At 45.2% G+C, this 12,834-nt stretch overlaps 1 protein-coding gene across 1 annotated transcript in view; it reads right to left on the bottom strand.

The window, feature by feature from the left end:
• HSD11B1 (hydroxysteroid 11-beta dehydrogenase 1) overlaps positions 1-12,834 on the bottom strand; it is a 42,857-nt gene that overhangs the window by 11,525 nt on the left and 18,498 nt on the right. Inside the window, exons 2-5 of the mRNA XM_080941477.1 lie at positions 8,743-8,853; positions 7,914-8,044; positions 6,681-6,792; positions 6,386-6,571 (exon numbers count right to left, since the gene is read on the bottom strand). Coding sequence (XP_080797603.1) covers positions 6,386-6,571; positions 6,681-6,792; positions 7,914-8,044; positions 8,743-8,827 — 514 coding nt within the window. The 5' untranslated portion in view covers positions 8,828-8,853. The remainder of the gene's footprint in view (positions 1-6,385; positions 6,572-6,680; positions 6,793-7,913; positions 8,045-8,742; positions 8,854-12,834) is intronic.

Genomic DNA, 12,834 nt, shown 5'->3' with positions numbered 1-12,834 from the left:
GTTGCAGCAGTAAACTCTTTCATAGCAATTTCTGCCTTAGTCAGGATTTCTATTGCTGTGATAAGACACCATGACCAAAAGCAACGTGGGAAAGCAAGGGCTTATTTCATCTCACCAGGGAAGTCAGGGCAGAAACTCAAGGCAGGAACAGATGAAGAGGCCATGAAGGAAAGCTGATTATTGGTTTGCTATTTTTGGCTTACCTAGCCTGTTTTCTTAACCATAATAGCTCAGGTGTGGTACCAATCACCAATCAAGAAAATGCCCCACAGGCCAGTCTGGTGGGGGCATTGTCTCAACTGAGGTTCTCTCTTTTCAAATTACTCTCCTTGTGTCAGGCTACTATAAAGCAGCTGTCACACTGTCCTTACCTCCCCACCCCTATTCCATTCTGTGACTAAAGAAACTCAAATTATGGCAACTAACATTTTTTTTCCGCTTCAAAATAATAAGTTCTAACAATGTTGTTGACTTTGCAAGTTGTGCGGTTAATGTTGTCCTGAGTTAGTGTTTCATCAGTTTCTTTATAGCACTGGAGGTGCTCCCTGTGTTTGGAGAAGGTGTTTCCTGTGACTGTAGAAGGTGCTTCCTGTGGTTGTAAAAGGTGCTCCCTATGATTGTAAAAGATGCTTCCTGTGATTTTAAAAGGTGCTCGCTGTGATTGTAGAGGTGCTCTCCATAATTGTGATTATAAAAGGTACTCCCTGTGGTTGTAGAAGATGCTCCCTGTGGTTATAGAAGGTGCTTCCTGTGATTGTAAAAGGTGTTCCCTGTGATTGTAGAGGCTTCAAGGCAACCCTTGACTGCTTTTTGCAGCATTAACACACCCTTCTTTTTCCACATGTGCACACCATTACTTTCATATTATAGAAACAGCTTTGAAAGTAGGCGGCATTCCTTTTGCCCTTGCCTTCTCTTCTTAATCTTTCATGAGACATTCATCTCAGAATCAGTCATTTCTCTCTGCTCCCTTTCTGAGGACAGTCTTATTTTACAGCATATGCTTTGTCGAGAAATTCAGGAGGCAGATTTTAAACCTAAATACGCATCTGTGTTGACTCTAAACTAGGCACATGAATCTTCTACCTCTAAGCCGGCGTTTTCTGTGTACTTGCTGGGAGTATTATCACACTCCTCACACAAGAGGTGGAAGTTGACATTTTCATCTAGAAGTGGCCTTGAATAAAGCCATGGCCAGCAGTGAGGCAACTCTGAGGGTTCCAGCTCCACTACACTTGAGTTTGTTTTCACCTTGAACCTCATTGTGTTTCAAAGCAGAGCCCACACCCTGCCTCCACCTCCCAAGGTCTGGGATTACAGGAATGTGTCACCATGCCAGGCCACCTAGCCTTGTAAAGAGAAAACTTGAAGTGGTTGTCATGGATAATATTATGTTGTCCTCAACCTGAAAAAATTGTTACTGTTTTCATCAGATAGGCTTTCTGAGTTCAAATCTTCATGTCTCCTTCTAGGGGAAGATAAAACATGGGACAATTCACCAGGTACTATCTCAGTCCTTACCCAAGTCATTGTCTTAAGGCCTGTCCTTAGCACCCCCTGCAGGCTTTAGGTTCCTGGTGGGGTTCATGTTCACCCCCTTGGCATTCTTCAGCTCTGTATAGTACATAGCTGCATACACACCTCCTTTTATGTTTCTAACCTTCACAACACCCCAATTCCAGAACACCGCATGTATGAATTACTTCTGGGTTAACTGGATTGAAGAGTAAATGGGAACAGTTTCTTAGAGCAATCAGAACAGGTTGGGTGAGGGGTGAACATGGTACACACCCTTTCACATCCACCTTCAGACTTCTAACACCTCCATGAGCTATAGCATAACACTGAGACTCTGGCTAACCACTCGAAAGCCATAGTACCAGAGCTGAAGGTGATTAACATCTGTACATTCTTGTCTTTATGCCAAAAATTATGGAGATTCTGAATCTTGCTAGTTCATCTGTGTGGTTGAAAAACCTGTTTTTTTCCCCCTCCCTTCTTATAATGTTAAATTCTTAAGTTCAGTTTAGACCACACAGGCATCCCTCAGCTGAAATGAAGGTTACAGTCCAACAAGTGATTTCATTCTCACTAATGTACTACCAGCTTAGGGAATATTTAACCTTGACAGTGTGCCTGAGGTACTGTACAAATCCATTAAAACATTGTTAAAATCTCTGTAGATGGTGGAATAAGCCAGAGAACAAATGCATTCAGATAGGATGGAAAATTAGATTTGTCTCTTCATCTATCCATCCATCCATTCATCCATCCATCCATTCACCCATCCATCCTTCCATCCATCCATCCATTCATCCATCCATCCATTCACCCATCCATCCATCCATCTATCCATCCATCCTTCCTTCCTTCCAGCTATCCTTCCATCCATCCATCCATCCATTCACCCATTCATCCATCCAGAGGATCTTTTAAAAGTTGCTGTTTTAAAAATTAGCAGTTAGGGGTCTTTGAAAGAAAAAGAGGTCTGAGTGTTTAGAGGCCATTGACAAGGTACTGTGTTCTTTCAGTTTTCATTTTGATCTAGAAGACCCAGTCCTTTATTACCATACATAGTTTCAGTTCAAACAGTTTTCCTTGATAAGGAAGAACTTACATCTACCCAGGTATGTACTCTTTGTTCTATGGTTAGAACTACTGGGGTGAAGGTAAATGCAGTTTACTTTATTTAAAGTTCTCTGGAGTTAGGGAGGAGGAGGGGGGTAGGTTCATCATTGACTCCTTGGAGGGGGCCAGGCATTGAAGAGGGGTGGAAGATCTATATAGATACTCGGTTCCTATGCCATGCATGTGACTGGTACAATGGGTCATAGTTACAGAGCCAAAGAACTAGAGGACTCAAGAGTAGAATCAGCATTACCACCTGTGATGGTTTGTATATGTTCAGCCTAGGGAGTGGCCCTGTTGGAGAAGGGGCGTCACTGTGGGTTTGGGCTTTAAGACCCTCATCCTAGCTGTCTGGAAGCCAGTATTCTGCTAGCAGCCTTTAGATGAAGATGTAGAACTCTCAGCAACTCCTGCACCTTGCCTGCCTGGATGCTGCCATGTTCCCACCTTGATGATAGTGAACCTCTGAACCTGTAAGCCCCAATTAAACATTGTCTTTACAAGAGCTACCTTGGTCATGGTGTCTGTTCACAGCAGTAAAACACTAAGACACCATCTAAAATGAAGCATAGAAGACCCATTTTAACTAAAGGCTGATGGGCTTTTCCCAGATATTTTCTTCAAATTCAGTGTTTTTTTTTTTTTTTTTCCCAAGTACTAGCATCTTGTTTCAGAAATACCAACTGAGCCTTCCCCCTTTCTCTTCTTTATCTTCTTTTCTTTCTTTTTTTTCTTTTCTTTTCTTTTCTTTTCTTTTGAGATAAAGTCTCTATTTATAACCCAAAGTGGCCTGGAACTCATGACAATCTTCCTGCCTCAGTATATGCTTGGATATGTCTTACAAATATGCTTGGATCATTTTCTTCTCTTAAGGGTTTCTTGGCACGGATGACATGGAAGGGAGTAATTATAACATTTGTTACATTGTAACATTTGTTAGTAACATTTGTGTTCTTTTGTAGAAGGAGAACCCCTGAGTTTCAGTTTTGAATATAGACTAGATTCTATAGCCCATTGTGGTTGAAGGTCATAGGTTTCAGGATGTGTCCTTCATTTTCTATAGCTTGGATTCAGTTATCCCATCAAGCCTTCCTGATGGGAGAGTCCTGACACAGCTGGTTTTCAGACAGCTTCATAGGGTGTGACTACCCTATCAGCCTGGTCATAGGACCAAATGAATTTAGACTTGCTTAAGGCATGATAAATTCAGTTTCAGTTATAGGAGCTAACTACGGGAAAGACAGAACCTGTTCAGTAGGGCCAGGAAAGGTTCTGGGCTGTGGCACAGGCATTGATTGGACTAAGGAGAGACTGAACCCGAGGAAGACAGAGCACAAACACTCTGTGAAGTGTGAAACCTAGAAACGCAAACAAACAAACAAACAAACGAGCGAACAACAATTGCTCCATGCTGAAACCCAGCTAAAAAAATCTCCAATGCATTGTAAGTGATCGCAACTCTAACTCAACAATTTTTTTTTTTTATGATCTTAGGGTCAGTTTGATAGTTAGTGTCCCATGTTTGTGAGATTCAGATTTTTAGAGGTAAAAGTTAATGAACATACTTCCTGATTGCTGAAAAGAAGACATCAGGGCTGGGGTGATGCTCAGTCAGGAAAGTACTTGCCATTCAAGCAACTTGAGCTCAGGCCCTCAGCACTACATTAAAAACAAACAAACAAACAAACAAACCTCACAAAATCCAGGCATACATTGGACAGGATAGAAAGAGACAGGAGGATCCTTGAGTCATGTTGACCAGCCAATGTAGCCAAATCAAAAGATGTGCCTCAAAGCAAGACGGCTGAACTCCAGGCTACACAAATGACAGATATAGGGACAGCCACATAACCCTATTTCCCAGACCCTATGGAAATTAGTAAATGTCATTCCATAGATCCCCGAAATGTATAGGAATATAAGCCATGGTAATCCTTGCTCCTTCTAAGCACATTTAGATCACATACGTTATAAAAGTTAAATTACCTAGGTATAGATGAAATAGCTTTTGCTTGGACTGCACTTGTTTATCCAGAGAATCAGAAAACATTAAAGCCACCCACGCCATGACCACTGCACAGGTTTTGGCCAGTGCAGGGGATTCACTGGGGATGTGCCCAGCACCCTCCCACTCAGTATGCATCTGGAAGCTCTCTTTGGCTTTCAGCTCAGAGCGTCTGTGGGTGAGGAGGGGCCAGAGTCTGTGCTGCCTGGAAGCACAAGGGCGCATATCAATCACCCTGCGGGCGGGCGGGCGACAGACACACTGTCCCTTTCAGTCACCACACAGGTCTTTCCTGCACCAGAAGGGAGAACACTTTACCACATCTATGGCATTCGAGGAGAACTGACATTTGTGAAGTATTTAACAGTCCCCCGTTTCCTAGGTCATTTGTTATTGTTTTTATTTCCTAAGAACTGAGTTTATAAGGCTGATCTATATTCCTGTGTTCTGACTTTCCAACCACAACATTGCTAATCAGCAAACATGTGTAGAACTTCTGTTCTGAATCCAGGAAGAATCCTCAACTCTGGAGACTCTTGGTGGTGCCTTTGGGTGGTGCCATCATACAGAGCATGGGGGGTGGGCAGAGGGGACACACTACCCCTCTCCATTCCATAGAACTCTATCCATGAGAGAGTTTCTTTGCTCATATTTCTACCTAGTTGGTTGCTTCAATTTTAATATTTTTTTTTTTTTAACACAGGGTCTTACTATATAGACCAGACTGACCTGAAACTTGTTATGTAGACCAACCTGGTCTTGCACTCACAGAGACCCGTCTGCCTTTGCCTTCCACACGGTGGGATTAAAAGGCCATGTATCACTTAGCTCAGCCTAAATTTCACTTTTAATGCTACAAATTGATATTTAGAAGAATACCCTCAGTACACACTGCTGTCACTGTCCCCTCTCCCACAGTACTGGGGATTAACACCAGCGTGGGTGTTGGTTAAGCAATGAGTAGTGTGCCCCACACCCCCGAGCAGTGGTTCTCAGCCTGTGGGTCTCGACCCCTTTGGGGGTCAGATGATCTCTTGGCAGGGGTAGAATGTCAGATGTCCTGCATATCGGATATTTACGTTTTGATTTGTAACAGTAGCAAATCCAAAGTTATGAAGTAGCAATGAAATAATGTGATGGTCGGGGGTCACCACCACGCAAGAAACTGTATGAGAGGTTCCCAGCATTAGGAAGGTTGGGAACCACTGCCCAAGAGCAGTCTTCTTCTCCACTGTCATTGTTTAGTTCCTTTCTCCACCGATGCACCACCCTTCAGCTCTCGGTTACGATGGAAGCAAAGTCTTCTCTGTCCATTACGACCGGGTCACTCTTGTGAGACCAAGACTGGAACTGGCTATGCCTCAGTGGCCTTTCCTATCTCTTTCTGCTCCCAGGCATGGCTCACACATCAGGTTTCCCAAGGGCATCCCGGCCTGTTGCTTTTTGTCTGTTTATTCCCTTCAGGGATTTTGTGGTCCTGCTTTGACCAAGCCCGACTGTTTTGGAGCCATTCGTTCCTCACAGTGCTTCTTTCCTTCAACATTCACATCCCCCCCTCACCGAGCGTACACCCCAAGTCCCTTATGAGTGAACCTGTCTGTACATTGCTAGCTTCTGTGTAATACCACCATGAGCATTTTAGGTCCATGCACTGTGTGGAAACCTAACACAAACAATTGCCCAGCACAGAGTCCAGCTTAACCCTAGCATTATTCTGTTCTTGACTTCCACCCTGCCCCCTGCCCCACTCACCAGCCATTGAGGAGACTATGGCAATGCTGCCATTGCTCTGTTTCAGCATGGGCAAGGCTGCTGTGCTCAGGACCACGTAGCTGAGGAAGTTGACCTCCATGGTTCTTCGCACAGAGTGGATATCCTCGTGGAAGAGAGACAGGGAGGTTTGGGTGATGTGGTTGAGAATGAGCATGTCCAGTCCACCTGTGAAGAGACAGATGGGCTAAGGAAGACCACTTGGAGTCAGTCCCGTCCCCTTTCTCTCCTGAAAGCTCTAAATCCAGAGAAGGAGAAGAGAGAGGGGGAGCCTTACCCATGAGCTTTCCTGCCTTGATGACGAATTGCTCCGCAAATGTCATGTCTTCCATAGTGCCAGCAATGTAGTGAGCGGAGGCTGCTCCGAGTTCAATGCAGCGAGACACCACCTGTAGAGGCAGAGCAGAGACGGTGGGGCCAGCGTGGTTGTAGGCTTTCATGTGCAGTGTTTGGAGTAAGTGGGGTTTAAATGAAAGTGTGATCCAGAGCTGTTTAGACAAAAAAGGTCTCTGTCTCTGTCTCTGTCTCTCTCTCTCTGTCTCTCTCTCTCTCTGTCTCTCTCTCTCTCTGTCTCTGTCTCTCTGTCTCTCTCTCTCTGTCTCTGTCTCTGTCTCTCTCTCTCTGTCTCTGTCTCTCTGTCTCTCTCTCTCTCTGTCTCTCTGTCTCTCTCTCTCTCTGTCTCTGTCTCTCTGTCTCTCTGTCTCTCTCTCTGTCTCTCTGTCTCTCTCTCTCTTCTCTCTCTCTCTCTCTCTCTCTCTCTCTCTCTCTCTTCTCTCTCTCTCTCTCTGTGTGTGTGTGTAATATTCTTAGATGATGCCACGTGGTGGTGGCACGCACCTTTGGTCCCAGCACTCAGAAGGCAGAGGTGGGCAGATCTTTGGTCTTCAAAGCCAGGTTGCTCTACAGAGTGAATTCCAGGCAGCCAAGACTACACACAGGAACATTCCTCTCTCCCCTTTCCCTCCCTCCCTCCCTCCCTCCCTCCCTCCCTCCCTCCCCCCCTCTCTCTTTATCTATCTAAGATGACCATAGTCCTCTGAAATACATTAATTGGGTGAATCACCATTGTGTTAGAGTTTAAGTCCATTCTTTTTATCTGCAGGGTTTATAAACAGATGTTTCCAAATGTATTGTGAGTGTGGGTGTGTGTTTCTATTACGGTAGATTTGAGTCTGCGAGTGTTTGTATGACCCGAGGCTCTCATATTTGTGAGTCTATGGGGCATGACAACATAAATGCATGAGCAGATACAGAAATCCCAGTTCCTGAGTACATGTCTGCCCGTGGCAATGTGTGTGAACAGGTACAATCCGTGCGCAATGTGTGTGAACAGGTACAATCCGTGGGCAATGTGTGTGAACAGGTACAGTGATGAACATATACAATCAAAGGACTCTGTGGCTGACAACACTGAGCACGTGTGTGAGTGTGTGTGTGTGAATGTACGTAAGTGTGAGACTATAAACTGGACACAGGAAGGCACACTTATCTGTGGGTACAGAACACTCACCTTCTGGAGACCTTCCTCTGACCTCGCAGTCAGTACCACATGGGCTCCCATTTTTGATAGGTGATATGCCATTTCTCTTCCAATCCCTTTGCTGGCCCCAGTGACAATCACTTTCTTCCCCTGAAGCATTTCTGGGGAACCACAGAAGCCTTGAGTATCCCCAAAGCTTTCTCTTGCTTTCCATACATAAAGGTTTTGAACTCATTTTGTCTCCTGCTGTAAACCACTGAAGCAACCCTTGTGGTTATTCATAAACAGGCTCTCAAACATGGCTTTGGCCTTCCTGCTTTCATTCTTAAAAAAATCTCCATGTACAGAGATCACAGAGACAAGGCCAGAGAGGTCAGAGTTTGGCGAAACTACCCAAGTTCGACCCTTTTGGTACAATTTAATTGTGCTAACGTGAAAGAGAATTTTAAAAAGCATCACAGAATGTGTTAGAGATTTCAGCCCCTCTACTTAGTCATCAACTTCATAGCCCTTTTTGTTTTTTATATCAGCTTCTCGGCTATCAGTAAGTATCTCCAAGGAGCATGGCTATCTGGCTGAGCCGTGTGTCTGGCTACTACCTTCACCTCTGTAGATCTGACATTGCTTTCCAGGCTGCAGGCCAAGCAAAGCAGGACCTCCTTGGCTGTATGGTTCACCCCTCCCAGTCCCCTCCTGTGGAGTCCCCCCAGTCTGTGGCTGGGAGATACAGGATTACAGACTCACATGAGGGTTTCCTCTTTCTCAGTGATGTAGGGATCAAGAACACAGATCTTTAGGAACATCCCAGCACCCTTGTGTTCTAAGCCTGTTCCTCCAAATGAGACACAATGGTACTCACCTGGTCTGAACTCTTCATTTGTAGCATAGTAGTAGCCCACAAAGAGCACCAGGATGGGAAGGAGGTATTTTTTCATACCCGCCATCAAACAGAGACCTGGCTCAGGGAGCCCTGAAGGACACACAAAAAAAAAAAACCTGCAGAGCTTTCTACAACCTCCCAGGCAGGCAGCAGCCTCTGAATTGTGACATCAGGGACGGGGGAGGCTGGAGTAGTCTCAGGCAGCACTAGCCAACTTCCCTGTCAGAGCAGCGATTGGCTTTGGGTGGGATCCCATTCGTCCTTGGCAGCTTGCGTGGTGGATTTCATAATGGACAATGTTTACTCCATTTCATTGAGTAAGAGGCAACTTCCAGATGGCCAGGCTCATGACTGTGCAGGGCTGGGTTCCTGAGCATCTCCTACCGAGACATCCTTTGTACAAGGCAGCAATGGCCTTGCAAGAGTAACTTGTCAGGGAGGGGGGGAGGGGGCAGAGGAAGGGAGGGAGAGAGGGAGGGGAAGAGAGAGGGAGGGAAAGAGAGAGGGAGGAAGGGATGGAGAGAAGGAGGGAAGGACACACACACATATATATACTCTCCCCCCTCTGAATACGCACTCACACACACCCACACCCACTCCTATACCCACATCCATATGAACAGAGAGAGAGAGAGAGAGAGAGAGAGAGAGAGAGAGAGAGAGAGAGAGAAAACAGTACCTAAGAGCTCCTGAGCATGTGGGGGCATTTGGGGAAACATGAATGATACAAATAGAGCCAAACTGGAGCCAAATCTTACCTTTGCCCCTCCACTCCCCAGTCAGAAGCAATTAAAAATAACAGCACGGAACAGCAAAATAAGCTCAAGGGGAAAAAATGTGCATGTCTTAGGAGGAAAAAAAATAAAGCAAACAAGCCATATAAGCCCCACACTCCAGTTCAATGAAAAAGCATTACAACATCAAAGAGAAGTTGCAACTCAGCCAGACCCAGATGGCGGGAAACCCAAGCTCAGCTCAAGACTCTCAGGCAAGTGCAATGGAACGTGCCCTTATTATTTTAGCAGGGAATAAAGAAGGAACAATGGGTGCCAAAACGGGAAGAAAGGCAGCAAGTTGTTAAACTGGGTTATGTAAATGCTGTGGAGGAGCGAGGAACATATGAGGATGCTGGGAATAGGAGGTCGGACCAGATCTAGACCACCTGCGGCCATCGCTAGACTGCTCTCTCATAAACTGTAGTGTTAACCTTCTTTTTACCTCTACTTTGAGACTGGGTCTCAGAAACTTGATCAGGCCAGCCTTGAACTTGCACTGTAGCCTCAGACTTGTGATCCTCCTCTCTCAGACTCCCAAAGAGTTGGGATTTCACACCTGTTGCCAATAGGATCCTAAGGATCCTATCCGATGTACTTGAAGCAAACCTAGCATAGAGCATCTGGTCCCAGGTAAAAATGATTCAGTGGAAGGATCAAGAAGGGAGAGGTTCTAGCAATTAAAAATTTATTATTATGACAAGTCAGAGATAGCCACCTTCATGTATCTGTAGCAGGATTTTATTAAAGAATAATCCTCAAAGAATTTAAGATGTAACCACAGTAAGCTTTTCAACTTCAAGCCAACCATCCAAATCATGAAAATCACCCAGGAAAAATCAAATCCTGAACTGTGAGTTTCAATAGAACATGCAGAGAAGCTGGAATGTCAGGAATGAGTGTCTGGCCTCTGAAGAGAGATGGGAATCAAGGATGGGGAAGACCTGAATCATTCGGAATCCAAATTATGACCCCGAAACAGTCTCCAGAAAGATCCAGTGACTCTTCACTCCAGAGCAAGAAAAAATAATTTAAAGCCCAGAGGAGATGAAAGAATTTGTCAACAAAGACCGCAGCTGTGCCGGCTGCTTCCAGAAGACAATAATGGTTTGAGAACAGCAGAGAGCTGGAGCTGAGGGCGCAGAAGACAAAAATAGAAAGGGTGAAATGTAAGCGGGAGGTGTAGTCATGTTGTCGGGGAAGCTTTCATTCCACCAAGACTCATGACAGACAGGACTCCGTGTTCTTTCACAGGGGGCAGAAAATAAGACTGTGTTCTTAATGAACAGCGAAATCATTGACTTCATGCAGAAAATGAGATGATATAGGTTTTTTTTTTTTTTTATTTTTTATAATGTGCCTTGTAGCAAAACTATGGGGAACAAGAAAGAGTTGTTTAAAAATGTCATGGTGAAGGGCACAGAGAAACAAGAGAGAGAAGAGAGGAATGATAAAAAAGACTCAGAGGAAAGAGAATGGGATGAGAGAGAGCAGGGATGGGCAGAGGGCTGTAGTTCCATGGAGAAGACACAAGCTTAAAGCACAGATGTCTGTGATGAAAGTGGGCTGCATGCAGCAGGCTGGGGGCAGTGGAAGTCAGATTTTTGCAGTGGGAGCTGCTGATCGGTGTCCCAAGTCAGTGACAGTCCAGCCCTGTTTCTCAGAAGACACATTAAGACCCCAAACCAACCACCATCAGATGGTCAGAGAACTCAGTAGCTTCCCTGCTGTTCAGACAGAAACACACCCACTGCCCTAATTGCGGAGAGTCAGAACAAAGAACTGTCAAATAAAATGCACTAAGTAGATGGGTGTGTAATAGTCGGGGTACATCAGCGGTTCTCAGACACTTGTGTCTCAGAAGCCTTCCCCCCCCCACCCTTTTTTCTTTTGGTGTTATCTGGTATTTTGAGATAAGGTCTTGCTATGCAACCCAGCTGACCTTGCTAAGTTGTGATTTTTTTTTTTTCTGCCCCAGCTTTCTGAGTGTTGGGATTACAGCTGTATACCACCAAATCTAGTTCCAAAGAATTGTGTGTGTGGTGTGCTTGTGTGTGTGTAAACACATGTGTGTGAGGGGTGTGTGTGTGTACACAAGTGTGCCTGCCTGTGTGTTGTCTCTGTGTGAGCTTATGTGTGTGAGATATGTGTGTGTACACCCAAGTGTGCCTGTGTATGTGGTGTGTGTGTTTGTGTAAGCTTCTTGTGTGAGCACATGTATGCTCAGTGTACATGTACTCGAGTGTGTGTGTGTGTGTGTGTGTGTGTGTGTGTGTGTGTGTAACAGTGCAGGTGTGCATGGAAGCTAGAGGGCTTTTTCAGGAGCTGTCCACTTTGCTTTATGGGACCAAGGTTCTGCTCTAAACATGAAGCTCACCCATTTGTCTAGGCTGTCTGAGCAGAGAGCCTGGGGACCCAGTTGCCTCCCCAGCTCTGAGATTACAAGCACAGGCCACCATACCAAGATTTTTATGTGAGTTGTGGGAATCAAACTTGGGTTCTGATGCTTGTACGGCAGAGCATTTTACTAAGTTCCTGGTGTCAAAGAACTTTCACATGTGTTTTTCCTATTGGTACCAATGTAGAGATTTAGTCAGTGTTGTTTAAAATTTAAAAAATAATGAGGCTAGCTTCCACCCACAGTCAGGACGATAAAAAAAATGTTACACATCTCTCAGCCTTTGAAAGTGAAGTGTCTCAGCACTGTAACAGGCCCCCAGACCTTAGCACAGCTGACTCCAGGGTGAAAGTGACATTGGGCATAAAACTCAGCATGTGGACAGCACCACCCGCAAAACGGAAGACAGAGACCTCATCAAAGGCCATCAATCTGGGCAAGTCCCTAAATGTTCTAACCTTGCTAGTTTTGCTTCTGTAGTTCTGCTTCTGGCTAACTGTTCTTGTTAGCTCAAATATGTCAGCCCAGGATATGGTTTTTGTGTTTAAAAGGTCACCTTGAGAAGGGCTCAGTGCTACACTGGGATCCCAAACACCTAGTGTTGTAGCCAGCTGGCTAATGAGGACTTTCTATTGGTTTAAACCCATGTTCCAGTAGGCTTCTTCAGTGAATACCCTACAACATTTCTGGAGGTCCCACCGAGATCCCCAGAGACCAGACTTTGGGACACCAGGAGTCTCAGAGTCTCCCCAGATTGAGAACAAGTGTGATGGGTGGGTACTCCTAGGGAGTGAATAACCTGAGAGCTTTCAGGTCCCCAGGACCCCCTTTGACCAAACGCCCCTTTAATGCTTCAGACGAGTCTGATATATCTGCCCCAAAGGGAAACAAACAGGAAGT

The sequence above is a fragment of the Micromys minutus genome, assembly GCF_963924665.1.
Source record: "Micromys minutus genome assembly, chromosome: 1".
Lineage (NCBI taxonomy): Eukaryota > Metazoa > Chordata > Mammalia > Rodentia > Muridae > Micromys > Micromys minutus.
The sequence above is the reverse complement of the archived record's forward strand: the minus strand, read 5'-3'. Positions and strand labels throughout refer to the sequence as shown.